This window comes from Rhinoraja longicauda, chromosome 26 (assembly GCF_053455715.1).
Source record: "Rhinoraja longicauda isolate Sanriku21f chromosome 26, sRhiLon1.1, whole genome shotgun sequence".
Taxonomy (NCBI): domain Eukaryota; kingdom Metazoa; phylum Chordata; class Chondrichthyes; order Rajiformes; family Arhynchobatidae; genus Rhinoraja; species Rhinoraja longicauda.
Window position 1 is genome coordinate 32,320,194 of NC_135978.1, and position 19,112 is coordinate 32,339,305.

The 19,112-nt window shown below is 45.5% G+C and overlaps 1 protein-coding gene across 2 annotated transcripts in view; it reads right to left on the minus strand.

The window, feature by feature from the left end:
• Positions 1–228: 228 nt before the first annotated feature.
• LOC144606264 (integrin alpha-E-like) overlaps positions 229–19,112 on the minus strand; it is a 124,802-nt gene continuing 105,918 nt past the window's right edge. For both annotated transcript variants that reach the window (XM_078422189.1, XM_078422188.1), the window contains 7 exons: positions 18,840–18,906; positions 15,358–15,444; positions 9,596–9,688; positions 8,052–8,159; positions 7,099–7,203; positions 4,693–4,803; positions 229–443 (listed from right to left, as the gene is read on the minus strand). In XM_078422189.1, coding sequence (XP_078278315.1) covers positions 381–443; positions 4,693–4,803; positions 7,099–7,203; positions 8,052–8,159; positions 9,596–9,688; positions 15,358–15,444; positions 18,840–18,906 — 634 coding nt within the window. In that variant the 3' untranslated portion in view covers positions 229–380. The remainder of the gene's footprint in view (positions 444–4,692; positions 4,804–7,098; positions 7,204–8,051; positions 8,160–9,595; positions 9,689–15,357; positions 15,445–18,839; positions 18,907–19,112) is intronic.

Consider the following 19,112-nt stretch of genomic DNA (forward strand, 5'->3'; position numbering starts at 1 on the left):
ACATGCATTCAAATACAACACCTTCAATTGGGTATTCACCTCCCCTCCTCTCACACCGGTCCCGATTTTACCCGACCTCACTCTCATATCCCTTCTTAAACTATCCGCCCTCTTACTTCTGGAGACTTCTGCACTTTCATTCCCTTTAACTCTCCTCCCCCCCCCCTCCTCTCCTCCCCCCCCCCTCCTCCCCTCCCCCCCCCTCCCCTCCCCCCTCTCCCCTCCCCCTGTGGCTTTATCATCGTAACATCTGCAGCAATTACACTTGTCGTGTTACCACACGAAAGATTAACCAGTACAAAATACATTACATTCTGTGAAAAAATATTTCTTCTGAATGAATCACTATTTACAGAAAATGAATCCATCATTTTAATTGTTCACTCTTCAGTGTTCTCCTCTAATTCAATCTTGTCCTTGTAACTTCGCTTGAAAAAGCCACACTGCCAGGGAAGAGATTGGAAGAAATTAGACAATGTGAGCATGGAATAGAGACGGCAATTTGAAGGCAAAGTCAACATATGTTTTGAATAGATACGTACAAATAGCAGTCAGCAGTGGGCTACTGATTGATCACATTGGCTGTGACAGCACTCCAGCAGACCAATGACAAATCAGCACCATGTCATTTTAACTCCGGAATATTAACTTACCAGATAAAAGTGCAAAATACCTGCAATTTATCTTAATGCTGGGGTAACTCAGCGGGTCAGGCAGCATCTCTGGAGAGAAGGAATGGGTGACGTTTTGGGTCGAGACCCTTGTTCAGACCGATGTCAGGGGAGGGAGAGGTCAGGCAGCATCTCGGGGGAGAAGGAATGGGTGACGTTTCGGGGCGGTACGCCCCCTCCCCTGACATCAGTTTGAAGAAGGGTCTCGACCCGAAACGTCACCCATTCCTTCTCTCCAGAGATGCTGCCTGACCCGCTGAGTTCCTCCAGCATTTTGTGTCTACGTTCGATTTTAACCAGCATCTGCAGTTTTTTTCCTACTCCTGTGCAATTTATCTTAGCCCAGTTCAGTTTAGTTTATTGTCACGTGTACTGAGGTACAGTGAAAAGCTTTTGTTGCGTGCTAACCAGTCAGCGGAAAGTCTATACATGATTACAATCGAGCCTTTTACAGTGTGTAAAATACATGATAAGGGAATAACGTTTGGTACAAGGTAAACCAGCAAAGTCCAATCAAAGATAGTTTGAGGGTCACCAAACAGGTAGGTGGTTGTTCCGGATTGCTCTCTGGTTGTGGTAGGATTCTTAAGGAATGAATGTGACATGTAAAAATAATGGTCTTCATTGGCAAACTATATATCACTGAGTTACTCCAGCATTTTGTGAATAAATACCTTCGATTTGTACCATCATCTGCAGTTATTTTCTTATATTATATATTACTGGTATGATGGAAATCAACCTTCCGTGGGAAAGAACATGAACAAGTAAGAGCGGCACAGTGGCGCAGCGGTAGAGTTGCTGCCTCACAGCACCAGAGACCCGGGTTCCATCCTGACCACAGGTGCTGTCTGTACCGAGTTTGTTCTCTCTCCCCGTAACCACGTGATTTTTCTCCGAGATTTTCAGTTTACTCCCACACTCCAAAGACGTAGAGGCTTGTAGATTAATTGGCTTCGGTAAAATTGTAAATTGTCCCTCGTGTGTCTAGGATAGTATTAGGATGCGGGGATTGCTGGTCGGCATAGACTCAATGGGCCGAAAGGTCTGTTTCCGTGCTGTATCTCGAAACTAAACTAAATAAAATAAACAGAAAGATCTTCATACTGAACCAACGCTGCCCAAAAGTCCGATGGTCAAACTTTTGAATATTAAAGTCAAAGAGTAATGGCCCAGTTTCCCTGTAATAGAACACAAGGATATTGAACAGTATAGCACAGGAACAGGCCCTTCAGCCCACAATGTATGTGCCCAACATCATGCTAAGACCAACTCTTATCTGCCTGCACACAAGGAAGGCGATGGTTGGAGGCCCTGCAGAAGCCTGGGGCTCGCCTGGAACGGGCACCGCTCAAAACAACTAGAGCGCGGACTGGACTTTGAAAGTGGCACCAAAACATGGCACCTCAAGCAAGTGGGCTCACTAGACTATTTCTGTACACTTGCTAATCAGGGATGTGCTTGGGTATGGGAATATTGTACCTAGGGTTGCCAACTTCCTCACTCCCAAATATGGGACAAAGCGACGTCGTCGTCCCGCGCTCCACATGACCTCACCCAGCCAGCGGCCATGTGCTCCCGCTCCACCAATGGCAGCCGCCCGTGCCGGTCACCCTTTGTCCCTTATTTGGGAGTGAGGAAGTTGGCAACCCTACTAATAAGGGACAAGGACGGTCCCATATGGGACAAACTAATTTAGCCCAAAATACGGGATGTCCCATCTAATACGGGACAGTTGGCAACCCCAACTGTACTGGACTGTTTGTAAGAGAAGGATCTTACGGTATGTTTGTACTTGTAACAATAAAAGCACCATTGAACCATTATTCCCGGTATATTCCCTTGAACCATTGAACCATTGATCCCTCTATTCCCGGTATATCCATGTGCCGATCCAAAAGTCTCTGAAATGCCATTATCGTAACTGCATCCACCACCACCCCCAGCAGTGGGATCCCTGGATTGTCACCGTGTCGTGGTGGAGAAGCTTGTGTGGCCCTGAGATCCTGAGAGCGATGCCGTCTGGAGCTACACTCCTGGTAGGGTCACCCATGGCGGTAAGGTTGAGGGGGAGGTCCCTGACAAAGAGCAATCCAACCAAGACCTCAACGGTGGAACAGGCGGAGGATGACGGCTGACTTTAAGTGGAGCTGGGAAGGCGGATAAAGGCTGCAGCAGAAAAGGGTCCCCGGTCGTCTTGGACTCCAAGCCACTGGATCCTGGCCCAGATCTGTCAAGGACTGTTTGGTGGCTGTCAGTGCACCAGTCTCCCCACGTTAAACAAAGTCACGCACAGGCGTCCGACCCTATGGAGAGGACAGTCACACTCGCTTCCAGTGACCGCCGATGAATTTCCAGTGATCTTCCAAAAAATTGGATCTGCTTTCACATATATATCCAGTGCCCCTGCCTCTAGCCCCCTCTGGCAAGAAAATCCCAGAGACACACCATGCCCTGTGTGAAGAAATTCCTAACACACTTCAGTTTCAAATGATTGCCTCCTTATCTTGTAAATATGTGCCCTTATATATGTTCACGAGTCTCCAACTTATAGAAATATCTCAATATCTATCCTCACAGGCCCCATTGTGATCTTATGTTTCAATAAGACCACATTTCACTTTTGCAAATGTTATATTTTTGAGATTATTATATTTACAAAATGTTGTTTATATTTTTCAAATTGTACTTTTGTAATGATTACAGCTTTATCATGTTTTAATTGTTTATAGTTGCACCAACCAGTACAACCTAGAAATTACCCTGATGAATTTTCTCTGAACTGCTTCTCATGCATGAACCACTAGGGGCAGCACAGTGGCTCCATGTTCGAGTTGCTGCCTCACAGCACCAGAGACCCGGTTTCCATCCTGACCGCGGGTGCTGTCTGCACGGAATTTGTACGTTATCCCTGTGACCTTGTGGGTTTTCTCCGGGTGCTCCGGTTTTCTCCCACACTCTAAACACCTATAGGGTTGTAGGTTAATTGGCTTCGGTAAGATTGTAAATTATCCCTAGTGTGCAGGATAGTGCTAGAGTACGGGTAATCGCTGGTCATTGTAGACTCGGTGGGCCGAAGGGCCTGTTTCCGAGCTGTGTCTCTAAAATCGAAAGTGCAACAGCAGAAGGACCCTAGACTGTGGTCCCCCCCCCCACAGGGCCTTGGCGTTGGCTGCACCGAGCTTCAGTGCATCATGCGGGCACTGTCTGTCTGCAGTTTAGACAGCTCTATTAAAATTCTTATGCAGTGGAATTTATGATTTGGAACTTACTATCTGGGAGAGTATTGGTTATATAAGTTGCTTTCCAAAGGGAATTTAATAGATTCTCAAGGAAGAAAAATTGCAAGAATACTAAGGGAAGGACAGAGTCGATGAGGTGAACAGTCAGCTCCCACGGGTCATTCTTTATACAACTCTTTTCCATTCTCTCTGGAGGAGTTTTATCGAGCTGTCCATTCCATATTCCAATCCTCTTCGGGTTTTCTCATATTAGAGTAAATATCTTTCTGCCTTCGTTTTTTTTAGTTTAGAGATACAGCGTGGAAACAGGCCCTTCGAACAAACCGAGTCCACACCGACCAGCGACCCATGCACTTTAACACTACCCTACACCTGCAAGGGACAATTTTACATTTTATATTTACACTAAGCCAATTAACCTATAAACCTGTACGTCTTTGGAGTGTGGGGGGAAACCGAAGGTCACGGGGAAAACCCACGCAGGTCACGGGGAGAACGTACAAACTCCGTGCAGACAGCGCCCGTAGTCAGGATCGAACCCGGGTCTCTGGCGCTGTAAGACAGTAGATCTACCGTTAAGCCACCGGTCGGTGAGCACTTTGAATCGCTCAGCTTTTCCTGGACTTTCTGAATAAACGGCATTTTGTGACATCGATGTTAAAACAAAGATCTTTAACTAAAGTTTTCTTTGACTGAATAGTACGCATTAATACCGTTAATAAACTTAAGCTAAGTTTGTCTCTGCTCCTGCACAGGTGAATATCAATAGTTGTACTTACTTTGTAGAGAATGAAGATCACCAGGAGAAGGAGCAGGATTCCTCCAACTGTGCTCCCAACGACTAGCCGCACAGCATTAAAAGCTGGAATATTTACAACGTTGACGTATATCTAAATGGAGAAGAACCAACATGAGTCAGTGACTGCTGCCGAAGTTGTTAAGGAAAATTAAACATTAAAAGGGTTGGCTATTTTGAAAAAAAGGGACCAAGATCAAGGATTCCCAGGAGTTGTTGCGTTCCCATCGAGTCCCTGGATAAGAGTCTGTTCTCATGTTCCCTGGCCTCTTGCCCAGTTCTACGTTATAACACTGGAGAGGTCCTTCATAGTCATCATGCTCAACATGACCCAACGTCTACATTTGCCCGAAGATAGACACAAACTCCACCGGGTGGCGCTATCAGCCTGGCCAACGGTCTGTCTGTCTTTTCGTCTTTTTTTGTTATTTTTAGTGTGTTTTAAAAGTTTGTGTTAATGTTCCCTGGTTCGTTTTATGTGGGGGGTGGGGAAGGGGATCGGGGGAAACTTTTTTCAATCTCTTACCTTGCCAGAGATGCGTTTGTTTTCCGGATTGTATCTCCGGTCGCTCTGCGTCCCGACATCATGGGGCTGGTGGCCTTGCTCACGACTGATTTTGAGCCCCACCGCAGGGCCGTGGACTTACCATCGGAGCCAGTGATCCCTTGCCTGGGATCGACGCTCCAACTGCGGCCTGTGGATTTCACCATCAAGGAGCTCGCAGTCTCAGGTAGAGACCGATGTCGGGAAGCTCCAAAGACGCAGAAGGTTCGACCAGCCCCGACCCGGGTCTGATCGCCCGGCGTGGGGGAGCTGAGACTCCCCCGATGAGGGAGCTTGATCGCCCCTAGGCGGAGGGGCCAAACGCCGCCGTCTACGGGAGCCAAGATCGTGCCGTCAATGGAAGGCTCGAGGCCCCCGACCGTAGGAGAACAAAGAACGGTAGAAGATTTCACTTTTTTTCCGCCTTCCATCACAGTGAGGAATGTGGAGGAGTCACTGTGGTGGATGTTCATGACAAAATATACTTTGTGTGTTCTGTTGCTTTTTATTGGTATGGCAAATCAAATTCCTCGTATGTTGCAAAACATACTTGACTAATAAAGTATAATAACGATTATGAAACTGCTGGAGTAACTCAGCGGGTCAGGCAGCATCTGTGGAGAAAAAGGACGGTGACATTTCCGGTCGGGACCTTTCTTCAGACCTTCTTGAATCTCAACAAGGGACCCAACCAGAAACATCACTCATCCTTTTTCTCCAGAGATGCTGTTTGACCCGCTGAGTTACTCCATCACTTTGTGTTTATCTTCAGTATAAACCTGAGGCATCTACATTTGCCCTGCAGCCTCACCAATCATTTGTTCTTGTGTGGCCGCCAAGAAGACCGAGCTCGGCCTTTGTTCTGCAGCTATTCTAGAGACGATCAAGCTGCAACTGACCACCCGACCTGACTCCGTATTACTCATATTCAAAGAAGTTTAAAAAGAGCAGATATTGATTTAAATAATAAAACTTCAAAAATGATTTAACAAAATACATCTAACTATAAAACTACAGTTGAACATTTACCCAACATGACCTCCTCCAATGGGATCCCACCACTAGGAACATGTTCCCTTCTATACCCCTTTCCCCCCCCTTCCCAACCCCCCCCCCCCCCCCCCCCCCCAACCCCCCAATCAGTCTGTAGAAGGGTCACAACCCCCAAACCTCCTAAATAAAACCCTAAATATATTTTCCGGATTTGCCACCTGATCCGCTTGGTTACTCCAGCATTTTGTATCTTTTTTCATAAATCAGCATCTGTAGTTCCTTTGTTTCTACTTGTGAAAACTCTAAACCCTGGGATATTGAGCTGCCAGTCCTGCCCTCCTTCAACCAGGTCTCATTGTTGGCAATAGAACTCTACTAATTAAAGCTTTGAGTTATACACGTGGCAAATAAATAGATCACTAGTTGCACGGTGGCACAGCGGTAGAGTTGCTGCCTTACAGCGCCAGAGACCCGGGTTCCATCCTGACCATGGGCGCTGTCTGTTTGGAGGTTGTACATTGTCCCCGTGACCTTGTGGGTTTTCTCCGGGTGCTCCAGTTTCCTCCCACACTCCAAAGATGTACAGGCTTATTGGTTAATTGGCTTTGGTAAAATTATGTGTGTAGGATAGTGCTGGTGTACGGGGTGATCGCTGGTCGGCGCGGACTCAGTGGGCTGCAGGGCCTGTTTTGGTGCTATATCGCTCAACCTAGCTATAAATTCCACTGTTCTGTTTACTGGGCTTACCAACCATTCCTCCATGTTTGGGTCCTCCATCATCTGCATCATCTGTTGCTATATTAGTATGGAATTGAACAGATTATTATGGAGAGAGTGGATTTTGTACTTTACCTCGACATTATGACCTGCGTCTCCAGCATCATGAGATTCTTGATAGAGGTTTCTATCAAATACGACACTTCCTGAGACAACAATATCAGCCTTCTCCTGGATGAGCTTTTAAGGGAAAGATAAAGTTATTAAAAAGTCAATCTACTGACAATTAAAATAAAGTCTTATAGAATGTAAACAATGGTCAATATTCATACGGCTAGATTTCAACATTAGAATAAAATTGCAAATATTTTCTAACAGACTTTAATAGCCAATTTATCAAACATGTAACTGAAGAATAGATTGAGTGGTCTGGGTTTTGGGGGCTATAAGCTGATTTGCATATTGGATGGCTTACAACCCAACGGGATGAAGATTGAATTTTCTTTTAATGTCCGAAACCTAGAATGTCGGGACCTAAACTGTCGGGACCTACAGCGTCTGGGCCTACAGCGTCTGGGCCTACAGCGTCTGGGCCTACAGCGTCTGGGCCCACAGCGTCTGGGCCTACAGCGTCTGGGCCTACAGCGTCTGGGCCTACAGCGTCTGGGCCTACAGTGTCTGGGCCTATAGCGTCTGGGCCTACAGCGTCTGGGCCTACAGCGTCTGGGCCTACAGTGTCTGGGCCTACAGCATCCAGGCCTATAGCACCCCCCGGTCCTAATACGAAACAAGGGAGGTCCCGTACGGGACAAACCAATTGAGCCCAAAATACGGGATGTCCCGGCTAATACGGGACAGTTGGCAACCCTAATTACTGAACTTGGTTGGTACATGTGAAAATAAAGAAACCATTGACCATTGATACCAGAGGGTCCAACATTGGGTCCCATGAGAGGGCCATCATCTACAGCAAAAGGCTCCACACTTCGTACATGATATTAAAAGTCGTGATGAAGCTGATGAGGAAATATGGGACTAAGTACTTGCAACAAAATAAAATTATTGCGAAGAATTAAACAAAATCTTACCAGTTTTAAATTGTCCTTTATTAAGTGTGCTGTTACAATGATATCTTGTTTTGAGGCAGTAAGCTTACACTCAAAATACAGGCATTCACATTCTTCCATGTCACAGTCCTAAGAAAAGTCAAAGTATTAAGATGTAATTCATAAATTCACATGACCCGGCCTCAGGTGCTGTCTGTGCAGAGTTTGTACGTTCTCCCTGTGACCGTGTGGGCTTCCTCCGGGTGCTCCGGTTTCCTCCCACATCCCAAAGACATGCATGTTTGTAGGTGAGTTGGCCTCTATAAATCGCCCCATGTGTAGAAAGCCAGGAAATTGGGATAACATGGAACTAGTGTGAATGGGTGATGGGTGGTTGGAGCGGACTGTGAGCTGCAGGGTCTGTTTCCATGTTGTATCTCTGAACTAACCATCTCTTCCTCACCGACCATCAACAGTGGTACACCTCTCCCCTCTGTGCTTAGCCCCCTGCTCCACACTCCTTGCATCCATAACTGTGTGACTAAGCACAGCTCCAAAGCTATCTATCAGTTTGCTCTCAACATCACTGTTGTTGGCCAAATCATGTGTGGTCAGCGTACAGAGGAGATCTAGAACACACCTGATTGAAGGGTACTGCAACAACAATCTACGCTCAATGTCACCAAAACCAAGAACTATTTGTGTAGGAAGGAACTGCAGATGCTGATTTACACCAAAGATAGACAACAAATGCTGAAGTAACTCAGCAGGTCAGGCAGCACCTATAGAGAAAAGGAATAGGTGACCTATTGGGTCTGAAGAAGGGTCTCGTCCCGAAACATCACTTATTCCTTTTCTCCAGAGATGCTGCCTGGTCCACTGAGTTACTCCAGCATTTTGTGTCTATCTTCCAAGTAACTGACAAAAGGAAGTTGGGTTCGTTCGACCCTGACAACGGGTGCCGTCTGTACGGAGTTTGTACGTTCTCCCTGTGACCTACACTCCAAAGATGTACAGGTTTGTGGGTTAATTGGCTTTGGTAAAATTGTAACTAGTCCCTAAAGTGTATGATAGTGCTAGCATACAGGGATTGCTGGTTGGCATGGATTCAGTGGGCCGAAGGGCCTATTTCCATGCTGTATCTCTAAAGTTTAAAGAATAGCACAGGTGCGCAGGGTGGCACGGTGGCGCAGCGGTAGAGTTGCTGCCTTACAGCGCTTGCAGCGCCGGAGACCAGGGTTCGATCCTGACTACGGGTGCGTGGGTTTTCTCAGATCTTCGTTTTCCTCCCACAATCCAAAGACGTACAGGTTTGTAGGTTAATTGGCTTGTTGTAAGTGTAAAAATTGTCCCCGGTGTGTGTAAGATAGTGTTAATGTGCGGGGATCGCTGTTCGGCGTGGACTTGGTGGGCCAAAGGGCCTGTTCCGTGCTGTATCTCTAAACTAAATCCTAACATGGGAATGCAAAACAAGGTTCCTGTTGCCCCCAGATATGTTTGGTTACGTTGCCAACGTTACTCTCTGTTAGTTGGACAGTGGCTACAACATGTAAGCAATGCATGTCAACAAATACATTTAATGGTACCCATTTATCTTCTCCTTTCTGTGATTTTTTTTGTTTCTTGATATTCCGTACTTCCAAACAATCTTTCAAATTTTCCTGCGCTTTCAAATGTTCCTGTGAAAAGAACAGATAGTTTAAGTTCCAGTCATTCAGCCAACCAGGTATTTGACATCAGACAATAAACTCTGAGAGAAAATTCTTGACATTATAAAAAATTATTAGTTTCCAGGATCTTGTTGCCCTGATAGCCCTTGAGGAGGTGGCAGTGGGATGTTTTATTCAACTGATGCAGTCCTTCTGATGAGGATACTCTCACAGTCCAAAACTACTATCTAGCATGGTGGTGCAGCGGTAGAGTTGCTGCTTTACAGTGAATGCAGCGCCGGAGACCCGGATTTGATCCCGACTACGGGCGCCGTCTGTACGGAGTTTGTACGTTCTCCCCGCAACCTGCGTAGGTTTTCTCCGAGATCTTCGGTTTCCTCCCACACTCCAAAGACATACAGATCTGTAGGTTAATTGGCTTGGTAAATGTAAAAATTGTCCCTAGTGGGAATAGGATAGTGTTAATGTGCGAGGATCGCTGGTCGGCACGGACCCGGTGGGCCAAAGGGCCTGTATCTCTAAACTAAACTAAACTAAACCTCATTGGTGCCCTTGGGCTATCTTTGATCGGACTTTACTGGCTTTTGCTTGCACTAAACATTATTCCCTTATCATGTATCTGTACTCTGTCAATGACTCGATTGTAATCATGTATTGTCTTTCTGCTCACTGGTTAGCATGCAACAATAAACTAAGCTAAACGAAACAGTGCTGTTGGATAAGGAGTTGGAGGATTTCGATCAGCAGCACAGTTCTTCCTCTAGAAATTCTTCCTCTCAAACTTTGCAAGAGGGCGGCACAGTGGCACAGCGGTAGAGTTGCTGCTTTACACCACCAAACACCCAGGTTCCATCCTGACCTCAGGCGCGGTCTGTACGGATATTGTACGTTCTCCCAGTGGCCGTGTGGGTTTTCTCCGGTTTTCTCCCACAATTCCGTAGACGTGCCGGCTTGTAGGTTAATTGGCTTCTGTAAATGGCCCCTCGTGTGTAGGTTAGAACTAGTGTACTGGTGATCGCTGGTGGGTGTGGACTCGGTGGACTGGAGGACCTGTTTCCACACTGTATCTCTAACACTAAACTAAAACTAGTTGTCTAATAAATGTCTGCAACTAGTGAAGAGAAAAGACCCAATTTTATACGAGCAATTGGACACTGAGAGAAAAGAGTTAAAACAAGCATTCAGAACAAGCATTCAGAACAGAAGACAAGCCACACACTTCAGACTGAAGAAGGGTCTCGACCCGAAACATCACCCATTCCCTCTCTCCTAGATGCTGTCTGACCTGCTGAGTTACTCCAGAATTTTGTGATACCTTCGATAAGTCAAACAAACTAACGTGCTGCAGGGGAGCTGCACATGTAAATCCATCCCTCCTCCAAACCAAACAAGACAGAACATCAAACTATTGGTGTTGGGTTTGCTTTAGTTCGAGGCATTTACTTGCCTCAGCCTTCAAGGAGCTGGAGGAGTGTCACGGTGCCTAATCCCCGTGTCGGGTAGGTGTACCAGCATCTGCAGTTATTTTCCTAACACAAGGATGCCTACTAGTTTGTGAAGTTTAGAAAGATTGGAAAGCAGTTGACCACAGAATTGTGGATGAGGAGCTATTGTGAGAGGCCATCGTGACAATTACATTTTGAAACCATTTAATTTACATTTACATTCTGAAACCATTACTACATGAGATAAGGCAAACATAGAAACATAGAAAATAGGTGCAGGAGCAGGCCATTCGGCCCTAAACTCCAGCACCGCCATTCACTATGATCATCCAAAATCAGTATCGCATCCCTGCCTTTTCCCCATATCCCTTGAATCCTTTAGCCCCAAGAGCTAAATCGAACTCTCTCTTGAAAACATCCCGTGAATTGGCCTCCACTGCCTTCTGTGGCAGAGAATTCCTCAGATTCACAACTCTCAAAGGAGTTATTAAAAAGTCTTCCCATCATATATCTGTTCTTCCTGTGGATAATTTACTCCTCAGGTCTCATTAAACATTCCCTCTATTCGCTTAAAGCTGTGCCCTCTAGTTTTAAACGCCTTTACCATAGGAAACCCACTCTGGCTGTGTACCCTGTCTATGCATCTCACAATTTTATATTCCGCTACCATCTCATCTCTCAGCTTTCTTTGCTCTTGGAAAAACAGGCCCATTCTATCCAATCTTTCCTTACAACTGACACCCTCCAATCCGGACAACAACCTTATGAAGAAGAAAGAGTGCTGGAGTAGCTCAGCGGGTCAGGCGGCATCTCAGGAGGACATGGATAGGCAACGTCTCAGGCAGAACTCTTCTTCAGACATATCAGCTTGAAGAAGGGTCCTAACCCAAAAAGTCATCTCTCCATGTTGTCCCGAGATGCTGCCTGACCTGCTGAGTTACTGTACAACTTTGTGTTTTACTGAAACGTGTATCCAATTAGAACTGAAACATACCTCTAACGATACTTTTGAACAAATAAACATAGCACAAAAAGTAAGGAAATTTGTGTTTGGTAGATTATTTCTTTGTTGTAACAATGCTTCTTGGCAATAAATCTTATACCGTTGGAAAGCCTGTTTATTTCCCTTTTAAATGGTGCCACATTTGTAAGGAACATGCATTTGTGGGATGAGCAGCAGAGCTGAGTATATGGGTTGCGCCCATGAAAAATTTGCCAAATCTTCTCTGCCAATGCCAAACAGCTTATTCTGCTGTTGCTATTGACTCTTGTTTTGAGCTTCTGGTACCCTCAGGTGCTGACAAGAATGGGATGCCATCCCACAACAGTGACCAGCATGAGGAGGAGGTGCCAGGCTGTTATGGCTGTGTATGGTTCTTCCACACGCTACTGTGGCTCCTGTTTATTAAATGAATAAATTGTTAAATTGCCAATATGTTGTTTCTTCAGACTTCAATCATCCAATCCACCAAACAACACCGAACAAGAGTCAATGGCAGAATAAGCTGTTTGGCATTGGCAGAGATTTGGCAAATTTTTCATGGGCGCAACCCATATACTCAGCTCTGCTGCTCATCCCACAAATGCATGTTCCTTACAAATGTGGCACCATTTAAAAGGGAAATAAACAGGCTTTCCAACGGTATAAGATTTATTGCCAAGAAGCATTGTTACAACAAAGAAATAATCTACCAAACACAAATTTCCTTACTTTTTGTGCTATGTTTATAATATGTTATTCCAACTTTTGGACAATCCTTGGCCATTGAATTTAAGCAGGCCACACACCTTCTTCACCATCCTGTCTGTCTATCTGTGTTGCCGCTTTCAGGGAACTATGTATTTGCACCATTAATGGACTGTTCCACAATAATCCCCATGGCCCTCTCATGCACTGTTTATGCACAAGGAACTGCAGATGCTGGTTTACCAAAAAGACACAAAGCGCTGGAGTAACTCATTGGGTCATTTCTGAAGAACAAGGATAGGTGATATTCAAAACATTGCCTATCCATTTCCTCCACAGATGCTGCCTGACCGGCTGAGTTACTCCAGCACTTTGTATTTTACTCAAATTTGTACTGTATCTGGTTGACTATCATTCTAACCTTCCGGACAAACCAATCCACGGGGTGGTGCCAGCAATGGCTGCCTCGCCAACAGTCTGTCTGTCTGTCTCTTCCTTCTTTGTGTTTTAATAGTATGTGTTAAATGTATGTTTTTAGTGTTCTTTAGCTTGTTTTATGTGGGGGGAGGTTGGGGGAAACTTTTTTTAATCTCTTACCTCGACGGAGATGTGATTTTTTTCCCGTATCATACCTCCATCCGCACCGCGGACTAACATCGAGGAGCTGAGGGCCTTTGCTGGAGACTGGCTTTTGAGAGGTCCACCGCTGGTGCCTGCGGGACTTTAACATCACGGAGCCCGCGATCCCTTTGCCAGGGATCGACCTCGGAGCTCCAACCATGGGTGCTTGTGGACTTAACATCCTGGTCAGAGACCGACTTCGGGAACTCCAAGCCACAGGAGGTTCGATCGCCCCAAAATGGGAGTTTCGATCGCCCCGACGCGGGGGCTTCGATCGCCGGCTGTGGGAGCTTCAACCGCCCCGACGGATAGTTCGACTGCCCCGACCACGGGAGCAATAAAGAGGAAGAAGTTTTTCTTTATTGCCTTCCATTAGAGTGAGGAATGTGGGGAATCCACTGTGGTGGATGTTTATGTAACTTTTATGTAGTTGTGTGTCTTGTTGCTTTTTTTAGTATGGCTGTACGGTAATTTGCATATCACTGCACCTTAATTGGTACACGTGACAATAAAAGGCCTTTAGCCTTTGAACCTACGATGTGGAACTTGTCAAAGGCCTTGCTAAAGACCATGTACACAAAGTCCTTGCTCTGCCCTGTCAACCCACATGTTTATCTCTTCAAAAAATGCAATCAGTTTGTGATATACAATTTTCTATGCACAAACCCACACTGACTACCTCAAATCTGTCCTTACCTTTCAAAATTTATTTTAGTTTAGAGAAACAGCGTGGAAACAGGCCATTTGGCCCACCCGGTCCTCGCCGACCAGCGATCCCCGCACTCTAACACTATCATACACACACACCAGGGACAATTTACAATTTTATCAAGCCAATTAATCTACAAACCTGTACGTCTTTGGAGTGTGGGAGGAAACTGGAACACCCGGAGAAACCTTACGCGGTCGCGGGGAGAACGTACAAACTTCGTACAGACAGCACCCGTAGTCAGGATGGAACCCGGGTCTCTGGCGCCGTAAGGCAGCAACTCTACCACTGCGCCACCCTGTTGGTGGATGAAATTAGGTGGGGCAGAGATTGGAGGATATATCACCAGAGACTGAGACATGTTAGGTGGAGGTAACCAGGGGCTACAGATGATGGGATCTGGTGGGAAAGGAAGTTGGAGTATGGGACCAGGTAAGAGAGGTGGGGTGGGCAGGTGGAACAATGGGAGGAGATCTAATGAGAGGAGTCTGCATGTGATAAGCAGATAGAGCTGGTCAAAAGGTCATATGTGATAGGAGTACAATTAGTCCATTCGGCCCATCAAATCTACTCTGCCATTCAATCACGGCTGATCTATCTCTCCCTCCTAACCCCATTCTCCTGCCTTCCCCCATAACTTCTGACATCTGTAATAATCAAAAATCTCTGCTTTAAAAATATCCACTGACTTGGCCTCCACAACCTTCTGTGGCAATGAATTCCACAGATTCACCACCCTCTGACTAAAGGAATTTCTCATCTCCTTCCTAAAAGTGCGTCCTTTAATTCTGAGACTATGACCTCTAGTCCTAGCCTCTCCCACTTGTGGAAACATCCTCTCCACATCCACTCTATCCAAGCCGTTCACTATTCTGTAAGTTTCAATGAGGCCCCCCCCTCATGCTTCTAAACTCCAGCGAGTACAGGCCCAGTGCCGACAAACGCTCATCATAGGTTCACCCACTCATTCCTGGGATCATTCTTGTAAACCTCCTCCGGATCCTCTCCAGAGCCAGCACATCCTTCCTCAGATATGGTGCCCAAAATTGCTCACAATATTCCTCACCAACTGGTGAGGGAGAAACAGGGTGAGGGGGCGCAGGGCGTTGTGTTAAAGAGGGTATGCATCCTTTTTATTGACCAAGTGCCTCATGGAATAGTTTGTTGTCGGCTAAAAGTGCGATAGAAATTCAATTAGATTCAAATGTAACGTTACCGAATCCAGGATGTCAAGATGTTGTACTTTCACTGGGATTGATATTCTTAGTTTTATTACAGCGTTGTAAGGGTTGTCCACAGTGGCCTGCAAAATAAACACAAAGTGTTAATGGTCTGTTGTACGCACTCAGTCAGTATTCTAATACAGGTCCACCACCGATTTTCTGGCAACTGGTGGTTCAGGGGCCACAGTTTAAGAATAAGGGGTCGGCCATTTAGAACTGAGATGAGAAAAAACGTTTTCACCCATCGAGTTGTGAATTTGTGGAATTCTCTGCCTCAGAAGGCAGTGGAGGCCGATTCACTGGATGCATTCAAGAGAGAGTTAGATAGAGCTCTTAAGGCTAGCGGAATCAAGGGGTATGGGGAGAAGGCAGGAACGGGGTACTGATTGTGGATGATCAGCCATGATCACATTGAATGGCGGTGCTGGCTCGAAGGGCTGAATGGCCTCCTCCTGCACCTATTGTCTATGTATCTATGGTGGTCCGCAACCTCTTATAATCTGGATACAATTACAAGAGCGCACTTGAAATTCCCCCAGAAGACCCTCAGAAATGCGTCGCCCAGGCCGGGTAAGGCGGCCGATCTCTACTTCATCGGGACTTCCCAGGCGATGGGAGGATGGAATTTGCCCCCGTAACCGGGGCTCTGGAACTCCAGAGCTGGCAGATCTGTTCCCCTAGCCGACCTCCGAGACCGCCTTTGTGGGCTGGTATCTTGCCCCCCCCCAAGACCGTTACCTCTGTAGGTCTGGCAAAATGGAAAATATGGCAAGGCCCTGCAACCAAAGGTGTTGGAAAATCGGTGGTGGACCTGTGGTATTGAAAATTATAACTTCTGTTTATAGTAGATAAAATTAGAAAATCATGGAGCATTGGACAAGGGCAGATAACCCATTGTTCCTGCATTTGTTCATTGACCCAACTCTCTGAATGGCACAGCATAGCAAAAGCACAGAAAGGTGCTGTGTCCCTGAGAAGACAGTGTGGACCCACGAGAACAACAATCATTTTTGACTTTGAGTGATCATTGAATATGTACACCTCTGTAAGCTCACTCCTCAGTCTCCATGGCCCCAGTGAAAAAAGTCCCAGCCTGTCCAACTTAAGCACTCCAGTCCCACTAACATCTTTGTGAATCATGACAGAGATACAGTGATGAAACAGGCCCTTCAGCTCACCGAGACCGTGCCAACCAATGATCACCTGTACACTAGTTCCAACCTGCACACTAGGGACAATTTACAAAAGCCAATTAACCTACAAACCTGCACATCTTTGGAATGTGGGAGGAAACCAGAGCAACTGGAGAAAACCCATAGTCACAGGGAGAACGTACAAACTCTGTACAGACAGCACCCGAGGTCAGGATGGAACCCGGGTCTCTGGCTGTGTAAGGCAGCAACTCTACCACTGCGCCACCGTGCCACCTCAAAATGACATTTCCTACAGATGGGAAGGCAGAACTGTGATTTCAAGTGTGGTCTCAGTAGTAAGATAACTTCCCAATACATCTACTCATCATCATGACTGTTGAAGACAAGCATGTCAAACAACTTGTTTTCAACTTGTCTTAAGAAGGGTCTCGACCCGAAACGTCACCCATTCCTTCTCTCCAGAGATGCTGCCTGTCCAGTTGAGTTTCGTTTAGTTTAGTTTAGTTTAGAGATACAGCGCGGAAACAGGCCCTTCGGCCCACCGGGTCCGCGCAAACCAGCGATCCCCGCACACTAACACTATCCTACACCCACTAGGGCCAACTAAGCCAATTATCCTACAAACCTGAAGTTCTTTGGAGTGTGGGAGGAAAGCGAAGATCTCGAAAAAAACCCACGCAGGTCACGGGGAGAATGTACAAACTCCGTACAGGCAGCACCTGTAGTCCGGATTGAACCCGGATCTCCGGCGCTGCATTCGCTGTAAGGCAGCAACGCTACCGCTGCACCACCGTGACCGTGACCGCCCTACTCCGGAGTTACTACAGCATTTTGTGTCTACCTTCTTTTGAATCTAGAATACACCACCTGAGGGCATGGTGGAGTCAGAAACTCTCAGAACATTTAATGCGTGTCTATGTGAGCAGTTGAACAACCTAGATACAGAACTACAGGCCAAGTGCTGGAAAATAGCATCAGTATGGATAAGTACTCGATAGTTGCTGTGTGAGGACTCTTCGCCAATGTCACTTCCTTTCCTCTCATGAGGCCAATTTCCAGTTTATGCAACTGAACCATCCTACCACAACCAGAGAGCAGAGCTGAACTACTATCTACCTCATTGGTGACCCTTGATCGGACTTTGCTTGCTTTACCTTGCACTAAACGTCATGTACAAGGTATACTGTATATACACACACTGAACTTTTTAAAATTATAATGTGTACAGTGTACTATGTTCACATATTCTGTTGTGCTGCTGCAGGTAAGAATTTCATTGTTCTATCTGGGACTTATGACAATTAAACACTGTTGTCCTGACTCTAGATTCTCTTATCATGTATCTGTACACTGTAAATGGCTTGAATGTAATCATGTATTGTCTTTCCGCTGACTGGGCAGAACGTAACAAATGTACACGTGACAATAAACAAAACTGTGACTTTCGATCTTAATGACATATCTAATTTATTAGGTGGGACTTCATCAAGCACCTTTTGAAAATCCATACACATTACATGCACTGCGTAGCCTTGACCAGTATACTTTGATACGACATCAAAACACTCAGAGGTTAGCGAGACAAGATACGATGAATTAATCTGCATTCATTTAAACCAACTATTGTTTCTAAAACCTTCTCTCCTTCCAAGGTTAAACTGACTGATACGTAGTAGCTGGATTTATCTGTTTTCCTAAACAAGTAACATTTTCCTAACATTTCTCTGGGAAGTAATGAAGTTAATTAGCTCCAGTCAGAAAGCTTAGTTTGAGAAACACTGACCTGTCCCTGGAGTTAAATTCTGTTGTGTATGAAGGAACTGCAGATGCTAGTTTAAACCGAAGATAGACACAAAAAACTGGAGTAACTTAGCTGGTCAGGCAGCATCTCTGGAGAAAAGGAGTAGGTGACGTTTTGGGTCTGAAGAAGGGTCTCGACCTGAAACGTCACCCATTCCTTTTCTCCAGAGATGCTGCCTGACCCGCTGAGATACTCCAGCATTTTGTGTCAACCTTTTGTAAAATACAGCTCCTTGTTTGTGGGCACTTTTGGCAATTCAGAGTTAATTTGCTTTGTCTATTTACTCTGATAACATTACAACAATCACACACAGCATGGCAGTGGGTTCTAAACAGAACAATTTAAATAATTAATTAAGCAAACCCAATATAAAAAAGAAACCATCTGTTGGAAAGAGATTAACATGCTTCATCTACAGGGAAGTATGAGAACTAAGCTGTTATTCTGCCGTGAATTTTACTTATTTCAAGGTCTGATACACAATGGTAATCATGGATAAACAGAATGCACCAGAATGTACCTGGAAATGAAACGTCACAGGTCTATTCACATCATTATCCTGGATGTTAACTTGGCTTATTTGATTTCTGCAATAAATTGAACATTTTGATTATACTTATTAATCACACCAGTTTTCAGGACATTCAACAAAGAAAGATGCAGCAATTTAAACTAATCCCTCTTGCCTGCACATGATCGATATCCCTCTACTCCCTGTATATTCATTGAATTGAATTGAATACATTTTATTAGCCAAGCATGTATACATACAAGGAATTTGCCTTGGTGCTTT